Source organism: Vespula pensylvanica, chromosome 5, assembly GCF_014466175.1.
Source record: "Vespula pensylvanica isolate Volc-1 chromosome 5, ASM1446617v1, whole genome shotgun sequence".
Taxonomy (NCBI): Eukaryota; Metazoa; Arthropoda; class Insecta; order Hymenoptera; family Vespidae; genus Vespula; species Vespula pensylvanica.
Window position 1 is genome coordinate 3,778,099 of NC_057689.1, and position 18,535 is coordinate 3,796,633.

General features: G+C 30.0%; 5 protein-coding genes across 16 annotated transcripts in view; 3 read left to right on the forward strand and 2 right to left on the reverse strand.

The window, feature by feature from the left end:
- Positions 1–156: 156 nt before the first annotated feature.
- LOC122629292 (antichymotrypsin-2-like) lies at positions 157–3,773 on the forward strand. 7 transcript variants are annotated; one of them, XM_043812569.1, is made up of 8 exons: positions 157–293; positions 2,040–2,167; positions 2,224–2,403; positions 2,473–2,683; positions 2,759–2,973; positions 3,057–3,236; positions 3,321–3,456; positions 3,528–3,773. In XM_043812569.1, the coding sequence occupies exons 1-8, from the start codon at positions 287–289 to the stop codon at positions 3,686–3,688; spliced, it is 1,218 nt and encodes a 405-aa protein (XP_043668504.1). In that variant the 5' UTR covers positions 157–286; the 3' UTR covers positions 3,689–3,773. The 7 variants fall into 7 exon arrangements, with proteins under 7 accessions (XP_043668504.1, XP_043668507.1, XP_043668505.1 ...); XM_043812572.1 differs by lacking the exon at positions 157–293 and adding an exon at positions 1,161–1,282; XM_043812567.1 differs by lacking the exon at positions 157–293 and adding an exon at positions 1,298–1,461.
- A 151-nt stretch (positions 3,774–3,924) lies between these two features.
- Positions 3,925–5,992, reverse strand: LOC122629445 (glutaminyl-peptide cyclotransferase). The gene is made up of 6 exons (XM_043812855.1): positions 5,718–5,992; positions 5,424–5,567; positions 5,069–5,338; positions 4,825–4,986; positions 4,524–4,749; positions 3,925–4,421 (listed from the first exon to the last, which is right to left on the reverse strand). The coding sequence occupies exons 1-6, from the start codon at positions 5,811–5,813 to the stop codon at positions 4,270–4,272; spliced, it is 1,050 nt and encodes a 349-aa protein (XP_043668790.1). The 5' UTR covers positions 5,814–5,992; the 3' UTR covers positions 3,925–4,269.
- A 403-nt stretch (positions 5,993–6,395) lies between these two features.
- Positions 6,396–12,639, forward strand: LOC122629337 (protein vav). 4 transcript variants are annotated; one of them, XM_043812687.1, is made up of 9 exons: positions 6,396–6,687; positions 7,021–7,524; positions 7,597–7,665; positions 7,848–7,974; positions 8,724–9,089; positions 9,184–9,504; positions 9,602–10,006; positions 10,103–10,374; positions 10,460–12,639. In XM_043812687.1, the coding sequence occupies exons 2-9, from the start codon at positions 7,115–7,117 to the stop codon at positions 10,815–10,817; spliced, it is 2,328 nt and encodes a 775-aa protein (XP_043668622.1). In that variant the 5' UTR covers positions 6,396–6,687; positions 7,021–7,114; the 3' UTR covers positions 10,818–12,639. The 4 variants fall into 4 exon arrangements, with proteins under 4 accessions (XP_043668622.1, XP_043668623.1, XP_043668620.1 ...); XM_043812688.1 differs by having other exon boundaries at positions 8,727–9,089; XM_043812685.1 differs by lacking the exon at positions 7,848–7,974 and adding an exon at positions 8,291–8,480.
- A 480-nt stretch (positions 12,640–13,119) lies between these two features.
- LOC122629442 (plancitoxin-1) lies at positions 13,120–15,081 on the forward strand. Its single transcript, XM_043812853.1, has 7 exons — positions 13,120–13,306; positions 13,385–13,562; positions 13,649–14,159; positions 14,246–14,348; positions 14,428–14,566; positions 14,647–14,866; positions 14,937–15,081. Exons 1-6 carry the CDS (start codon positions 13,158–13,160, stop codon positions 14,785–14,787), a joined length of 1,221 nt encoding a protein of 406 aa, XP_043668788.1. The 5' UTR covers positions 13,120–13,157; the 3' UTR covers positions 14,788–14,866; positions 14,937–15,081.
- A 1,665-nt stretch (positions 15,082–16,746) lies between these two features.
- LOC122629079 overlaps positions 16,747–18,535 on the reverse strand; it is a 58,593-nt gene continuing 56,804 nt past the window's right edge. For all 3 annotated transcript variants that reach the window (XR_006327176.1, XR_006327173.1, XM_043812099.1), the window contains one exon: positions 16,747–17,119. Coding sequence is in view for 1 of the 3 variants with exons in the window: in XM_043812099.1 (XP_043668034.1) it covers positions 17,087–17,119 (33 nt within the window). In the remaining 2 variants the exon portion in view is untranslated. The remainder of the gene's footprint in view (positions 17,120–18,535) is intronic.

An 18,535-nucleotide genomic window follows, 5' to 3' on the forward strand; every position in this document is an offset into this window, starting at 1 on the left:
AGTACGTACTCGTATTAACCGTTGTCGCCACTGCCACTGTCGTCCTCGTGTCGTCGTCGTCGTCGTCGTCGTCGTCGTCGTCGTCGTCGTCGTCGTCGTCGTCGTCGTCGTCGTTGTTGTCGTCGTCGTTGTCGTTGTCGTAATGGTCTCGTTGCTGGAAAGAAGGGCAGACACGCGCGCGCGCACACACAAAATCACAACACAGAGAAGAGAAGGACGAGGAGGACATACACGTTATACCGTAGTTCCACGGACGAGAAGACGAACGTAATTAAAACATTCTTGAATGAACGGTAAATATATCGCGCGACGTACCGTAATAACGTGTACCTCTCGTCGCAAGGTGTGTTGACCGCACACGTTCGATGCGCCCGCAACACGTCAGTTCCCTGTATTCTTTTCGCTTTTCGAGACCCCCTCTCCTTTCTACTAAATTTATCCCCCTCTCTCACTCGCTCTCTCTCTCTCTCTCTCTTTCTCTCTTTATTACTTTTTCCTCTCTTTCTCTATCTATCTATCTATCTATCTCCTTTTCTTTCACTCACTGAAATCCACCGCACTGGAGCAATGTGTCAGCCGCTTCCCTTTCTTTTTTTACAATCTTTTCGACATGAGAATTTACGATCGATCAGATGAAATGTCCGATTATATGTGCCGTTATGTCTTTCGTCTTTCCATGTAATTCGTGGCCTCTGGGAACGCGTAAAAGCATCGATATCCCACGGAACGAAGGCGTAAGCTTTTGCTTCTCCACGTCCGTCTCTCGCGTCCGTCGCGTCTTTCGCCCGTTAACTCCTTCTTTCCACCAATCACGTTACTCGGGCTCTTTCGGAATGCTTCGCCGATGCTCGTTACTTCTCGGCCATCTTCGACGTCTTCTCGTTTTCACCTTCGTCCAACTTCGGCTTCTTCGCAACCCGCGCGAACCAACCGAACAATGACCTCCTATCATTCTTACCAACCTTAAAAATCATCTTCCATTTTGCGCGGTAACGTACTATCCTATTTGAATTCCTTCAACTCCTTATCGACTGTTCTTTTTTTTTTTTATCCTTTTTCTCTTTTCTATTATTTCTTTTTTTATTCGTTTGGGATACACTTTCTATAAAATTTTTCTTTTCTGAATTTTCCTTCTATTACGTTATTGATGTTTCTTTCAGTTTTTAAATCTGAAATATTGCAGTGGAAAATATTATGAAAAGAAAAACAATTGTGGAAAATACAAGGATGTTACTTTTCCGTTCTTACCGTTAATATCGCGTTAGTAGTATAATATACTAAGGTAAATTGTATAGAAATGACTCGTAAAAGCTTCATTAATGATTTAGAAATTTGCTTTCCGTATGTCCTACTTTCATAATTCGTTGAGAGTTCTTTTTCCTTTGGTATTTCCATCATCGATTAGTATGATAAGATCAATGAAATACACTCACATTGTGAATCGAGACGTATTACCTACAAGTGAGTAATTATGACTCAACTATAACCTTAGTTTCGTAGAGTGAATCAGAAATATTAGTTAATAACAACGACATCGCATTTAATATACTTTTGACAAAATCGTATCGCAAACTTTATATATATACGTATTTTTATATTGACATAATTCGTGTAAAATTTTTTACTTAGTTCTGTTGACATCATCGTTAAAAACATATTTCGTAACGAACTGCAGTACTTCGTAAGTAATGCGTAAATCAAAAAGACGATTGAACTAGTCGGTTGCATATAATATTTTATTTATCATATGCAGTTTGGTATAAACGTATATGTACATTTCGTATATATTGTAAACGCTATTGTGACAAAATCGTAGATCAGATAAGATTATCTTGTCTCTTTTATATTTAACAGTTAAGTATTTTGTAACAGCTGCTTGTACAAAATAATTTTTTGTTTTTAATTTTTTTTTGATTCTAATATTTGTTCTTATCATTTCCATAAAAATGATCATATTTTCCAAACAAATAGGTATTGTGTTAAAAACAATATTGCTTTTAAAATAAAATTTGTATATGTAAAACAAATTTTATTTATAGCTTTATTTCTCCTTATCCTGTTTGGAATCACATACCTATCCTCAGCAGAGATGTCTGTCCAGAAAGAAGAAAATATTTTGCAAAAAGTAGCAAACTCTTGTTGCTTTTTTTCTAGTAATTTTTACAAGGTAAAATTTTTAATTAATTATATCAAGGTATAGTTTATAAATAAGTTATATTGTAGGTACTATCAGATGAATTCGATGGCAATATAATAACTTCACCATTTAGTTTACATACTATACTTTCTCTACTTCATCATGGATCAAAAGGAATAACATCTAATGAGTTACAAACTGTTCTCTATCCAAGCAGCATTGATGTCTCCCACAATGAAATAAAATCTTTAATTTCTACATTAAATGTAAGAATGTAAACACCATAATTATTATCTATTGCATAGTTTTATAGTAATGTTAAATATTATTATCAGGATATAAAAGAGGTAGAATTACAAATAGCCAATGCAATATATATTCAAGATAATTTTCAAGTATTGAGTGAATTTACTACAGTGAGCACAGATGTTTTCAACTGTGGCTTATCAATAGTAGATTTTAAAAATAAATTACAAGCAATCAATGAAATTAATTCATGGGTCAAGACAGCAACAAGAGACAAGATTTCTACTATTATTTCTATGGGTAAAAATGACAATATAAGAATGTATAAACTGATATATGGATTAGAATGAATTATCACTAACATTTATATTATAGATGATATTGATGAACATACAAAAGCTGTTTTGATAAATGCAGTTTACTTTAAAGGTCGTTGGCTACATAAATTTGATGATAAGTTAATTAAAAATATTTTTTTTCATACATCAAAAACAGATAAAAAGTTAGTACCAATGATGTACAAACAATCCAAATATGTTTATGGAGAAATTCCAAATTTAAATGCACGTTTCATTGAAATACCATATGTAGTAAGTTTTAATAATTACAAAATAGAAAGTAATTATTAATTTATAATATATATATAATATTTTTATTAACTAAACTTTTGTAGAATCAAGACATTGCGATGGTAATATTACTGCCTAATGAAATTGAAGGGCTTCAATTACTGCAAAAAGATTTTAAATGGGAAGATTTTTCTGAAGCATCAGGTAGTGAAACAGATATTGCATTATCTCTTCCCCGCTTTAAGTATGAGATTACAATTGATCTGGAAAATATTTTGCGCAAGGTAAAATTAGTAAAACAGCATTGTTTCAAAAATTAATAATTTATAGAAAAATCGATGATATATATACTGAGAAAATCATTTTAGCTGGGCTTACATTCCATGTTTGAAGATAATGCAGATTTTGGTAATCTTACAAATGAACCTGTAAAAATAAGTAAAATATTACAAAAAGCTTTCATAGAAGTTAATGAGGAAGGTTCTGAAGCTGCTGCAGCTACAGGTTAATACGATTTTTAATATATCATTTATATGTTTTTTAAATATTATATAAATTAATTCTATTTTTTACAGTTGCTCAGATAAGATTAAAAAGAGCATTAATAGATTTTCCGGAAGAATTCTTAGTCAATCGTCCATTTTTATTTATTATTTATTACAAGCCGAGTAAAATACCAATATTCTTGGGTAGTGTGAAAGATATTCATATTTCTGTGGAAAAAGACGAATTATAAAGTAATTATTTCATTTACATCATATGTATGTAGTACCTGTTTATAATATTTCTAATAAAAAATAGAGTATTTACTTTTTTAATAATTCCTTCTTTATAAAGATGATTAATTTAATTTATTGTATCACATATTTTATATATATATATAGGATTAAAAAATATAATGTATTTATCAAAATTAAGTATAATAAATAACTTAACACAATACTTTGGGTTCTAGTATAAATAAATAAATAATTTGTTTCTCAAAATTCAAAATCCTTTCGTATATTTCATACTCTTAAATAAAAATAATATTATTTTGTTCAAATGCTTATTAAATAAATTAATTTCATGTAAAAATATATTTGTATATATGTTTAACAAAAAATAATCCTTTGATCGTATATACAATAAGTACATATTTTTGTATACAGATATCAATTTATTACATTTCTCTCTTCCTATCTTTCTTTTCCTAATATTATATAAATAACTAACATTAAGTGTCTTTTTTTAATAGATATACTAGTATATTCTAGTAATATAATTGACACCCATGTTCATATTACTACTGTGTACAGTTATAGTAAAAAATGTCTATCATACATTGATATGTAAATATGAAGCAATAAATGCTCTTAGAATTCTGTTAATGTTCTCTGTTGTTTTCATATCTATATTACTGCGATTATCTCCTGGTTTATGCCAAAAAATTGGAAATGGATATGGTATCAAATGTAGAATTGGAACATCTGAAAGAAAATGAAGAATTATAATAGTTTGTAGTAATAACAGAGAGTAGTTAAACATAAAAAGAAAACAAGAAAAGAATAATATTTATAAATTTATTATACCTTTTTTCAAAAAAGGAATGTGATCATCTTCTATATGTGCCAATATAGAATATGGTTGAAAGTATTTCTGTTTTGATTTCTCATAGGAATAATTTTCGAATTTTCTCAAATCAGCTAAGCTATTTTCAAGGTTAATAAGTAACGAATACCATCTTTGAGTATTTTCAAAATAATTATAAAATGTTGGATCAGAAGCTCCTATCAAATCTAAAAGTACTAATATATCCTGAAACAAGAAAGAGAATAAAATCACAATTGTATATATAACCCATTGTATGATCAGTTGTTATTGATAATATACCATTCTATCAAGTTCAGAAACATTAATATCTCGTATAAGTGTGGTACGTTCGTTATGCCACTTTTCTGCTAAATGTCTTGCTCCATAGATGGAGTCCTTTGGACCCCAAGATTTAAAAGCTTCTTCTCCGTCAAAGAAAATAAACATTAAACTCACATCTTGCTAAAAAGTAATAATGTTTTGAAGAAAAAAAAATATCTTCGAAAACAATTATTTCATAAAAAAAGAAAATAATTAAACATACATCTTTAATAGACTTTAGTTGTTTATCCATGACAGTAGCAATATTGATCATTTGAGCACATGGTACTGCACTATCTGTGGCACCAACAAAGTCTCCTTCCTTGGTATATTTTGAATCGAAATGACAAGCTAATGATAAATACCTTGTAGCATTTGGATTCAATTTTGCAATTATATTCTCAAATTGAATTTTTCCAAATATAGGCGTTACATCTTCAAAAATGTCTGATTCTACAGTCCAATTAAGATCACTCATAGTTTTTGTAATGTACTATAAAAAAATAGCACAATACATTAACATTTTATATAAAATGCTTATAATTTTTCTCTATACAATATTGAAATTTTGTACTTACATCTTTCACTTTTTTATGTTGAGGACTTCCTACAATTCTGACAATGCAAATGTTATCTAACACATGTTCCATATTAGTGATATTTGACATATCAGCAAGTGTGACAATTTGTTCATTTGTTAAAGATATTGGTTCGTGATAATACTGTAATTGTTAGGAAATAATGGTTTATAATATTTTGTTAAATAATACACCTTATACATAATGTATAAGAAAAATAATAATGTACAAGGAAAAAGTAAGATCGAATTATTTTTAAATTTCAAAGAAAAATATTTCAAATATATTGCATACCTTCTCTCTGTGAAATGGTACATTTTGTGAAATAATCTCGTTAAGTATACATGGTATAATAATTATTAAAAACACGCACGAAGCAAAGTAAAACATATTAGAATTATTATAAAATATGTTTTAAATCGAGTGCAACAAAAATATGCCACATATCAAACCGTCTTCGAAGAATGGAATACACGACATCGTTGGCCTATGTAATATTAGTAATTGTCTGATTGGTCCGTTTTATAACATAGTTGATAACTAGTGTAGTTTTGACATATCTACATGAAATAAAAAGATAATTTTTTTCTAATCAATTCCTCATTTTTTAACGATGATCATATACTGGCAAATTAATTTATTTAAATTAATAGAAAATGTATATTATTTTATTCGTCGAGAGGAACGGGCCTATATCAGAAAAAAAAAAAAAAAACAGAATATTTTACACACTTATTTTTATAACATTTGTATAATTCTTTTACATATATTATGATTTATTTTAAATAACCTTGAGTCCGGATAATAATTATATATTTTTAAAATAAAGGAAATGCCTTTTTTTTATTTGGAATTTTTTTAAATGAAATTATATGTTCATCTAAATATATTGTTTTTTGTATTAGTTACAATAATCGAATACTCGTAAGTATTTGATCATATTAAAATCGAGCTATCGATTGTAAAAATGTGAAATATCAATATGGCAGCTACGGTCTGATAGGTTGGACGTCGTAATGTTACGACTATGAAGAAATAGCGTGTTTTGTGAAAAGCTACACGCGTATTAAAATCTTCAATTTACGAAATGTTTTACAGTAATGTCATTACTGATTAAATTTTACAAACAATACAAGCCTCATTAAATACGAAGCCAAAGAAATAAGGCAATGGATTTAACTTTAATAACGCACGAAACGGAGATTAAAGGTTGAGAAAAGATAGTAGAGAGGAAAGCATTCACAATTCCCTCCGACGAACGGAGGTACGCCTATGAAAAATTATCATTCATCATGAAAAATTAAAAATTTTATTGTTAGTTTCTGTAGTTTATATTATTGATATTTTTCTTTATAAGAAATTCATTCGAAAAGATTTTTCATCATCATTAATATGTCATATGATTTTTCAATTACATGTTATCACCTCATAATGCTATTAAAGTAATAAAGTTAGTATTTTTTTTTAATATTTTGATGTGTTTGTAGTTCCACCTTATTTATAAAAAGCTCACAATATAATGCTATCAATCCTTCAATCTTCTGTATGTTAATTTCTTTAATTCTTCATCCTTTCTTACTTTGTTCTTTCATAATAGAAACAGAAGAAATGCTGACTTCAAAAAACTACAATATTATATGTTAAGAAGAAATTAATTTTGCACATACATTAATTCTATAAAAAGCAAGAAAATGAGTAGATCAGATTGTGCAACTGATGCAGGAAGCGGCTGGCGTGAATGTGCCAAATGGTTAACAAGATGTGGAGCGTTACGAGCTGATCATAAAGCCAATTGGCCAAATGCAACACCGTTTGATCTTGCTTACACATTAAGAGATGGAGTATTACTTTGTAATTTATTAAACACTGTAGATTCAGGATGCATAGATATGAAAGATGTGAATCAAAAACCACAAATGGCACAATTTTTATGTTTACGAAATATAAAAGTATTTCTGTCTGCATGTTCCACTATTTTCGGATTATCAGATTCCGACCTCTTCGAACCTTCTATGTTATTTGATTTATCCAATTTTCAACGTGTACTTTGTACATTATCTGCTTTATCGAATTGTCATCGTTTAAGACAAAAGAGTATTCCGTAAGTTTTCGATTTTTATTTTTATTTTTTAACATACTCATTTTATTTTAATTTGTAATATCTCTATTACAGAGGTTTCTCGGTAGGCCATAGTCGATCTCAAGAAGATATTTATAAAGATTTGCAAAGTGCTGGTGTAGGGTAAGTGTCTGAATATTATAAATTTTAATATATATGATTACAAGACTTATGTTCATTACGATGATCAAAATATAGTAGACATTAAAATAAAACTATAAGTAATTAAATTCTTAAAAATTGGTGCAAATCTTTTGGCATTTTTTAGCTAAGTAGATTTGTAGTAATTTTGTTAATGAATTTAGCCCCACGGCAGGAGTGGTGGCGTTTACCATAAAGCCTAGGCCTATGGACCTAGGTGAGTCTGAAGTTTATCAGGAATTGCTCTGTTTTTCAACTCCCCCTCAACACGACTGGCCTTCTACAGAGAAGGTATATGTCGTTTTGTATCCTGAGAATTTAATACGCCATTTAAGAAAAGTTCCAGTTATCACAATTCCTTATGAGCCAATTTGAAAAAAAGCAATAGTGTGATGCAATTACTATACATTATTATCATTCATAATGTGATACTGGTACTATTTCAAAATACTTATCCAACTTGATATATGGCCATGAATGTTTTTAGTTTATGTTTAAACTTTTTAGTAACATTATCATACCCTTCATAGCTTAAGAGTGTCCAAAAAAATTAAGCTATGTTATGATGCATAGATAGTGCATGGCTATTTACATTTCTGTATAAAAGGCGCGAAGATGAAGGTCGTCGCAGAAGGTTTAGAAGGAGAGAGGGAGATGAAGCAGGTGGAGGAGGAGACAATGATGACTCTGTAGGAGAAGAAGATGGTTATGGAGCTTATTGCAGTCATGCTCAAAGTGAAGAGATCTATCAGGACCTTTGTAGTTTACACCTGCCACCTCCTCCATCTGTTGCTCAGGTTATTATTTTGTTATGCTTTCCTATGATTTTTATACACAGTGTATATTCATTATATCCTTTCCTTGGCAAATATCAAACAATATTTCTAACACAAATAATATTCATATATGTATATGCATACGTTATTTGAAATTGTTGTGTTCATTATTAAAATTAACAGTATTAGCTATTTTTATATTTTTTTAATCATTCATTTGTATATAATTATTATATATTGCTTTACAATTCAACAAACATAAAGCAGGGTGCTGCAATATCAGGAGGAGAAAAGAGAGACTATGTTATTCAAGAACTTGTAGAGACTGAAAGAAATTACTCGGATGTTCTTAACAGTTTATTAAAACATTTTGCGAGACCGCTCTCGTCATTGTTAAGACCTGAAGATTCCGCACGAATATTTTTTGGTATAAAAGAATTGTCCGAAATCCATGCTGGCTTCCATAGTCAACTTCGTAAAGCAAGAAACGGAGCTGCCTTAGCTCAAGTTTTCCTTGATTGGCGAGAAAAGTTTCTTATTTACGGAGATTATTGCGCAAATCTTACGCTTGCACAAAATACGCTACAAGAAGCATGTGTGAGAAACGAAGTTTTTAATCAGGAGGTCATAGTAAGTTTTTTTTAATTTGATATATTTATTATATATATATATATATATATAATCTCTTTTTATTTGTTTATTATATATATATTTTTTTCTATAGAGATGCCAACAAGATTCCAATAATGGTAAATTTAAACTACGTGATATACTTTCCGTACCAATGCAGAGGGTGCTAAAATATCATTTGCTACTTGATAAGTTAGTAGAAGAGACTCCTAGGGATTGGCACGAAGATCGACGTCAATTAAGTGAAGCGAGAGAAGTTATGGTAGATGTAGCACAGTATATAAACGAAGTCAAACGTGATGCAGACACATTAGATATCATAAAAGATATAGAAGCATCGATAATTGATTGGGACGTACCTGAAGATGCACAATTAAAAGATTACGGACGTTTGTTAAGAGATGGAGAGCTTAAGGTATATATCTTTTATATATCTCTGCAAATATACAAGAAAGTTAACATCGCAAACTATTATCAGAATTAACAACGATTATTTTATTAAATTCTTTTAGGTGAAAGCTCATGGTGATCAAAGAATAAAAGCCCGTTATGCATTTGTTTTTGAGCAAATCATTCTAATTTGTAAAGCAGGAAGAGGTGATCAATATTGTTATAGAGATTTTTTACGTTTAGATGATTATAGACTCGAGGATCATACGGGAAGACGAACTCTTGGCCGAGATTCACGTTGGTCTTATCAATGGTTACTTGTGCATAAACAAGCTTACACTGCATACACCTTATATGCAAGGACAGAAGAACAAAAGCAAATGTGGATTAAAGCTTTGCAAGATGCGATGGATAATGTAAATCCTGCTGCATGTCGAAACACAAATCATAAATTTAAACTTACAACGTTTGATACTGCACGTAGTTGTCAACGTTGCGGTCGATTCCTTAAAGGCTGTATATTTCAGGTAGTAATATTTTGCTTGTCTAAAAAAAAAAAAAAAAAATATAGTACTTTTTTATTACTGTTTCTTTTATCTTACATTTCTGCTTTTCTCGTATAGGGTTACAGATGTGAAGTGTGTCGCCTTGCTGTACACAAACAATGTATTGCACATTCAGGACGTTGTATGCCAATACCACCTCCACCTCCACCACCACCACCCTTACCTTGTGAAAGAGCACTTTCTGCAAAACTTTGGTTTGTTGGAGAAATGGGACGAGACACGGCATCTAATAAACTTGAACCTCGTGAGGATGGCACATATATGTTAAGAATAAGACCAGCTGGCCAACCTCGGCTTAAGCATGAAACTAATTATGCATTAAGTATCAAGTAAGTTTTATATTTATTGTGTCTGTTATTCCGAGTACATAATTTAAGATACGCGAATGTATACAATTTTCGTTTCATTTTATAGGGCCGATGGTGCAGTAAAACATATTAAGATATTCAAACGTGATGTAGATGGTGCAGATCTCTATTATCTTAGTGAATCTAGATTTTTTAAGAGTGTCGTCGAACTTGTAGAATACTATGAACGCGCCTCATTAGCAGAGAATTTTGAAAAACTAGATCAACGATTATTATGGCCTTTTCGTCGCGTATTAGCCAAAGCACTATTTGATTTTCATGGTAGCGAACGTAATCAATTGAGTCTTCGACGTGGATGCAGAGTTGTTGTTTTAAGTAAAGAAGGTGATGCCAAAGGATGGTGGAAGGGCAAGATAGGTGATCAAGTAGGATTTTTTCCTAAGGAGTATGTCGAGGAAGAATAACAAAAATGCGACAGTAATAATTCTTCTTTATGTCGCAATTATCTTATCGTGCAATCATAAATTGAGTGAAATATATTTTGAAGAGATAGAAAAAAAAAAAAAAAAAAAAAGAAACAAAAAAGAAAAAAAAAAATGAAAAGAAAAAGCAAAATGAAATATACCATGACGTTTACATTGTGCAAAGCATCTTGTAAAATAATATTTTCGATGCTAATCTTACTGGCTAATAATTTTCTTTAATATTTGATTCTCTCTTCGATTCACAATCAATTAATTTACACATGAAGATATTTATACATATGTATATATATACGTATATACATAGAGTGATATACCGTAACGTACTCATTCTTCTAGAATACTTTTCTTTTACTATAGACGATGACAAATAACTGTTTTTTGTTCGCGTCTAGTTCGAGAATGGCAGGAGAAAAGAGGCAAAAAGTCGATAGCGAAATTATAATAATTTCTTTTTTACTCGTTCTTTATTTTCTTACTAATACTTCACTTACCAAACTTTCGTCCGCTTATCTATTTTTTCTAACTAAGTAGATCTCGCTCAATCAGTATATGCTTTTGGCATTAATCTTTCATAAGTTTTTTTTTTTTTATACAATACAAAATTTGTTTAATTAACTTATTGATTTTTTATCACTTCTCAAAGCATTGCTTTCATGCCTAATAACTTTTTAATGACCCTTGGTACTCTTCTTCTGCCTCTTATAATTTCTTTTTTATAATTTTTTTTTTAAACTTAGTCATCTGTTGTTAATGGTCTTTTCATTTCTCGATCCAACCGTCCTACTCGTACTACCTATTTTTTATATGCTTTCTGGGATCCATCATAATATATGTATAATCATTTTTCGATGGCCACGTATTTTATTTTATCATTTTATCGATTTTGCTTTTGGGAAACTGTAAAATAAACTTCCACTCGTATTCTTTTATTATATAAAAAAAAAAAAAAAAAAAAAAAAACATTCCAATTTCAAATTTCGCATATGGAGAGCATTATATAATTTCAATATATATATATATATATATATATACACATACACTGTGTGTGTGTGTGCGCGCGCGCGCGTCTGTGTGTAATGATTAATAGATTGTTATTTGATTTAAAACAGAAAGATTTGAAAGGAAAAATTTCCTTATCTCAGTCAGCTATTGTATACAGTTTAGATAATAGGTGCAAACAAATTTTGCGATGCCTAAGCAAATTTTTACATCCGCAATCCATGAAATACAAGAATTATTCTCAAACGAGAAATATAACAAAGTGGTCACTGATTTAAACGTTCTATGTATGTATGTATGCATATATGAAAATAGCTTCATGTCTAGTTAATTCTATCACGTATACAAGTTGTAATATGAATTATAATTACTAGTTCTCTTCTAATAGGATCATTTTGATTAGTATTAGAAAAAAAAAAAAAAGAAAAGAAAAAAAAACAAGATCTTTATGCGAAAAGGGAGTTGTTTCTTGAAATTAAACGTTCATAAAATATGAAATTTTTAGGAAAAATAATGGATTCTGTGAACATTTATATATTCAAGATAATTTTCCTTTGCATTTTCTTTTTTTCCTTTAAAATCTAATTGTCAATTATTAATTGTACATATTGTGTTCTCATACAGCTAATGAAAGCTTAACTACATATGTATTCTCACATACATACGTAGTTGCAGTATCCATATATATTTTATTGTAGGAAAGAAATTAGCTGTAATATTTTTTTAATGGTTAGAAAAATTCTCGATCGTGCCAATAAGAATAATCAATAAAGTTTACATTTTATTGAGTTGTTATAAAAAATTCTTGATATATCTTTCATTTCCCTTTATACCTTATATCTATATATCTATATGTCTATTAAGTCTATATTAATTGCAATATAGATTTTGTATTTAAAACAATATATTAACACTAATTTTACGCTATATATGTTATATTGAAAATATCGAAAATATATTACATTACATACGATTTTTATATACATACAAACGTAAGTATATATATGTGTCATTATCAAATAATATTTAAGAGTAATTTTCTCTAAAAGTACAAGTCTATTTTTATGATCTAAAAATATAATATCGCCGAAAATAAGATAGACAGGTATAGTAGATCCTAGTTTTATCAGCGGTTGGTAATAATAGATTCTTATTTTATCGACTGTTGTAATAATACATTCATGCTTATTGACCGTCGATAAATTAGATTCCTCATCACACATGTAATTCATTTTTTGTTCATATTTATCGGTGAAGTCATACATGCATCGAAAGAAACATGGCCACTAACAGCCTTAACAATTGACATAAAAACATGATATGTATTTAAACTATGTTTTTTTTAAGTTCACAGATAGAATGAATTTTTTAGTGTACATAATATTTTTATACATAAGTAGTGTAAAATATAGTGCAGGTATAAAAAACGGACTAGGATGTAGAGACAATGAAAATAGGTTTGTTGATTGGTATGTATCTAATTTTGTTTTCGTCGAATTGTCAGATTTCTTTGAATTAATAATATATAATTTTATTAATTACCGTAGGTATGTGTTGTATAAAATTCCAAAATTATCACATAGCAGTAATCCTTTAATAAGAAATGGATCTGCTTACATGTATATAACAAGTGATACTGTACACAAGGAATGGGATTTATCTATCAAAGATATAGGAGATAAAACTTCTATACCAGGAAATACATTAGCTTCATTGTACAATGATGTAAATATTTTAATAGATATCTTTATATTTTTTATATAAATAGACAAAGGTATTTAAGTTAATTCAATACTATATGTTATTTGTAGAATATAGCTGAAAATTTATTATGGATTTTGTATAATGACGATCCACCAAATAGTACAGTAGTTGGAAAGTACGGTCATGCAAAAGGTATAGTAGCAGCTGATCATAATCAAGGATTTTGGATGATACACAGTGTTCCAAATTTTCCACCAATACCTAACAAAGGCATAAGTCCACAACATAAAATTACAGATGATAGATCGACAGTAGATGGTCTTTCATCTAATTCTAAATATAGTTATCCAACATCAGGACATGTTCGTGGACAAAGTTTTTTATGCATTTCTTTTAAAGCTAATCAGTTGGATATAGTTGGTCGTCAATTAATTTACAGTCAAATTATAGTTTATAGAAAGAATCTTCCAAAGGAATTAAGCAGTCAATATCCTACTCTCACGGATGCTGCTAATCAGATTCGTATTAAAAATCCTCCATACAGTAATAAGGAGGTAATAAAGTCGTCAGCTTCATTGGAATTTGTCTCTTTTGCTAAATCTGATAAATGGCAAAAAGGTATATAAGTGTATATAAATAAATATATATATATATTACTTTTTTTTATATATTTCTTATTAATAATACAATTTCTGTCATTGTAGATCTCTACAGCGACCTCGTAGCTCCGCAATTAAGGAGCAACTTATTTGTAGAATCATATTTAAATGGACCAGGTAAATTAAACTCCAACTGCCATGGTTTAGAGTAAATATTTGTTTTTCTATTGAAATGCAATGATACAATAACGAGAGATAAACATATATTGAAGTTTATACATTTTTAGGGTGCATAATATTAAATCAGTGAAACTACAAGCAGCAAATATTCAGTTTACAAGTACACAGGATCATTCTAAATGGGTTGTAACAATGGATAATAAAAAAAATAAGTCTTGGGTTTGCATTGGGGACATCAACAGGGCTGTAAATATATCAACCATAATATTATATATTTGCAGGATAACAAGTTATTCACATTTTTAATAATTTTATCATTTTTGTAGAATACTCAGTACAATCGTGGCGGTGGCACGGTTTGTTTGAATTTGTTTTATCTTTGGAAGAATTATCGTGACTCTGTTAATGATGTAGAGCCGTGTCCTAAACGCAGTATATTTAACAAGATTAGCTCTTGGTTTGGATGACTTGAAAGTATTGCATATTATATTTTTAATAAAATATTAACATCAATAACACTGCTACTCGTATACTCATTAGATCATGGTATAGTAGTATTGTCGATAAAGTTGTAATCTATCTTTGAAACTGTTATTAATGCAGATATCATTTGTAGGTTAAACTCCATCGGTAACTCATATGGTAAAGGAGATTTCTAACAGACAAAAATCAATTTTTTGTATAACACTTAGTTTAGAATTAGTTTGAAAGATAAATATGATTATATGATATAATAAAACATTAACATCATGGAAACAAAATTTATCAGTGTTCTTGATAATTTTGTACGATGATTAAAACTTTTAATAGTTATTTGGTATTTGCTTGCAAAGAGGAGCTTAGAGGTAGATCGGATATATGCTCGTTATGCAAATTATATGAAACTCGAATGATGTATATTAGAGTACGTACCAGCTCTAAACCTTCATCGTATTCGTCGTATTCGGAGTTACGTATGCTCGGCTACGTCTACTACGAAATATGATGAGAAGCCCTCCACGCTACTTTAATATTGCCTAATACGTATTCATGTCATACATTCAAGAGAACGTCCAGTATTATCCTTTCACTTGTAAACGAAGTTACGTCACGTTTCTGGGGCAAAAACAAAATGGATACAATGTTGAATTTTTCTGTTGATTTCTAATTTTTCCAAGATATAATTTTATATATGAGAGAGATATAATTATCGGATGATTCACGTTTGCTCTACACACACACACACACACACACACACACACACACACACACACACACACACACACACACACACACACACACACACACACACACACACACACACACACACACACACACACACACACACACACACACACACACACACACACACACACACACACACACACACACACACACAATGTGTGCGTGTGAATGTATGTATATATAAACTTGATAAAAAAAAATTTGGAATTGAAGTTAGGAGAATAGAAATGAATTAAATTATACAACTACTACTTCCAATTATTAAAACGATTAATCAAGAAAGAATAGAAAGAAATGTCGGACAGATAAAATAAATAATCCAGTAGCGTGCTGCAAAAAAAAAAAAAGAAAAGGTACGAGTGTCTCTATAATTACCGTTACGTAACAAAAGTAATAAGAGAGCGACTGTATTCAACCATGACCGTACCGCAGAATAATTCAAGTAGGAAGTGAGAAAAGAGGATGCATTGGGAGGCGGCAAGGGTCGAAGAGGATGAGAAAGCTGCAGTACTTCGCTCAGACAAAGCCTAACGAAGCTTCTATTTAGCAACAGTAGGCACTGCGAAGCCCAACTTCACCTCTATTGTACTCACTTGTCGGGTTATAGTGAATTTCATCCATCAACGGAATTCTAAGCTGACAATGAGCATCTCTCTCATTTTTTTATATATCTTTACGTATATCGTATAATTTTTTTTTATCTTATAATTGTTTTTTTTTTTTTTTTTTATTGAACAAGAATATCTCTGATTCTTTTTATTTAAACTATTAACTGTGTATGACGAGTATTGACGTTGATACGACGATTGACATTTGGCGATTGATTGACTGGTTAAATTTTGTCAATAATATTAATGAAATTAATTATTAAAGTTACTTATTATTAAAAAAAAAAAAAAAAAAAAAAAATCAATTGCTATTTCGTTATAATTCGATCTTACAGCAGCTGCATGTATTCTGTGTTTGACGAATACATATATTCGCCATTTTTTTATTCTTGCTACACAATGTAATACACATTTTTGAAACAGATCTATAAAACAGACCTATATAGATTAAGGTAATCCTTTGCACAGTTCTATTTATTCTCATAAAGAACTAAACACATTCATTCATTCATTCATTCATTCATTCATTCATTCATTTTTTCTTTTTCTTTGGGAATGGCAATTTTTCTTTTATTTTTAATCGAACAAAAAGGATAATTCTAATGCAAAGTATATTCAGTTTAATTTAAGGATGCGAGAGAGATTGTTGACTGACCATCACGAAATGAGAAAAGGAGAAATAAATATTGTTGTTAGTATAATATTCATATTTCTGCTAGGTATTTGTATTATGCGATAGTGGAAACAAGACATTATCCTGCGTGCGACTCTATACTGTCAATGATGAATATAGGTATACCGACGTTTCTGTTTGCGACTGTATTCCTGAGTGTACGCGTAGAAGGAGATAGATATCCAACGTTTGGACATTGACATCATGACCATTATTTATTGCCCATGAGGCGCAACACAACGTGCCAAGCATCCGTAACGGCTAGAGAATTCGAAAGACACTATGACGGAATACCTGTAACATACAACAGGTCGTTTATGTCCTATTGATAGTAGAAAATAGAAAAATTTTTATATTTTTTTATATATATTTTTTTATTACTATTAAATATTTCTTAGATATTTATTAGAACAACGATTTTCAAGGTGTATCACGCGAATAGCAAATTTTATTGATTTATATTGATCATGTTAGGAATATATATGATTCAATAAATGTAAACGATTCCACGATCTCTTTTTGACAAATAAGCTTGGATATGTATTGTATTAAAAAATTGTACACGTTGCGATCGATTGAAATGATAAATGAAATATAATATTACAGTTTCTATCTCGTCACAAGGCGAAGAAAAGAAAAAGGAAAGATGGGAAAAAGAACGAAAGAAGAAAAAAGAAGAAGAAGAGAAGATGACGTAAAACGAAAAAGTAACTTCTCCTTGACTCTTTTTATTTTTAGAAAGAAGCTCGACAAGATTTCATCTTGGAAGATACGGATCTGAAAAACTTGAGTGTCGACATAAAGTACACTTCTTATTGTTGCTGCTGCTACCAACATACAAGAAACATGGTCGAGAAGAAAGAAGAAAAAAAGTCGAGTATAGCAACAAAAAATAGAAACAAAAAGAAAAACAGAAAATACCGATTCGTATATTTTAATCGATCATATTTCATTTTATAATACTGTTTCCTTTTTTTTTTATCTTATTGAATCTTTTAAATGGAAATTAGATTCGATCACGTATTTCAATATTTCATTTTCTGGAATTACGTTGAACGATCGATAATTTATCAAAAAAGTTTTAATAAAGGCAAATGCGTAAAATACTTTTGAAAATTAATTAAACTTCCTTTCGTAATTGTTATTCTCTTGTATGTACCGACGTATTTTAATTTTTGTTATTAACTTTCAGTAATATTTAGGTATATAGAATTCAACAGCACTGGAAAAGTTTATTTTATTTGTTTCTATCAAAAACGAGTAAAGCATTATTATTGAAATTCATTGACAGCCATCGTTTAACTTGTTATTATTTAACGATAAATCCTTATTATATGTTATGGGAAGAGGACAGGAGGAGTGATGGCGAGGATGAGAGTGGGACGGGAAGGGGGGAGGAGAATGTATAACTAATTTTACGATCGCAAAGCGTATATAACACACGATCTCTACAAAGTGTATCTACTATAATTACAGAGCATGGGAAGTTGCGGTTGGATCGATTATTTCGGTAGTATAATATGACAATATTGATGGGCGTGTAATCACACCAGGGAATATATAGATATTTTAAACTTGTGATGAAAACTGAACAATGATAAAGTTTAATCTTATTAACTTTTCTAGATTGACAATTAATTGACATTATTTTGTTGAAAAGTATCGTTTTGTCATTTGTAGAAAAAGACAGTCGAATTTGTTGATGCGTTA

Coding starts and splice junctions, on each gene's coding strand:
- LOC122629292 (XM_043812567.1), top strand. CDS start 1,344: ATGTCCTACTTTCATAATTCGTTGAGAGTTCTTTTTCCTTTGGTATTT. Junction 3,237..3,320: donor TGGAAAATATTTTGCGCAAG/GTAAAATTAGTA, acceptor AAATCATTTTAG/CTGGGCTTACATTCCATGTT. Junction 3,457..3,527: donor TGAAGCTGCTGCAGCTACAG/GTTAATACGATT, acceptor TATTTTTTACAG/TTGCTCAGATAAGATTAAAA.
- LOC122629445 (XM_043812855.1), bottom strand. CDS start 5,813: ATGTTTTACTTTGCTTCGTGCGTGTTTTTAATAATTATTATACCATGT. Junction 4,750..4,824: donor TTTCTGAACTTGATAGAATG/GTATATTATCAA, acceptor TTCTTGTTTCAG/GATATATTAGTACTTTTAGA. Junction 4,422..4,523: donor CATTCCTTTTTTGAAAAAAG/GTATAATAAATT, acceptor ATTTTCTTTCAG/ATGTTCCAATTCTACATTTG.
- LOC122629337 (XM_043812685.1), top strand. CDS start 7,115: ATGAGTAGATCAGATTGTGCAACTGATGCAGGAAGCGGCTGGCGTGAA. Junction 8,481..8,723: donor CTCCTCCATCTGTTGCTCAG/GTTATTATTTTG, acceptor ACAAACATAAAG/CAGGGTGCTGCAATATCAGG. Junction 9,505..9,601: donor TAAGAGATGGAGAGCTTAAG/GTATATATCTTT, acceptor AAATTCTTTTAG/GTGAAAGCTCATGGTGATCA.
- LOC122629442 (XM_043812853.1), top strand. CDS start 13,158: ATGTATTTAAACTATGTTTTTTTTAAGTTCACAGATAGAATGAATTTT. Junction 13,307..13,384: donor GAAAATAGGTTTGTTGATTG/GTATGTATCTAA, acceptor TAATTACCGTAG/GTATGTGTTGTATAAAATTC. Junction 14,567..14,646: donor TTGGGGACATCAACAGGGCT/GTAAATATATCA, acceptor TCATTTTTGTAG/AATACTCAGTACAATCGTGG.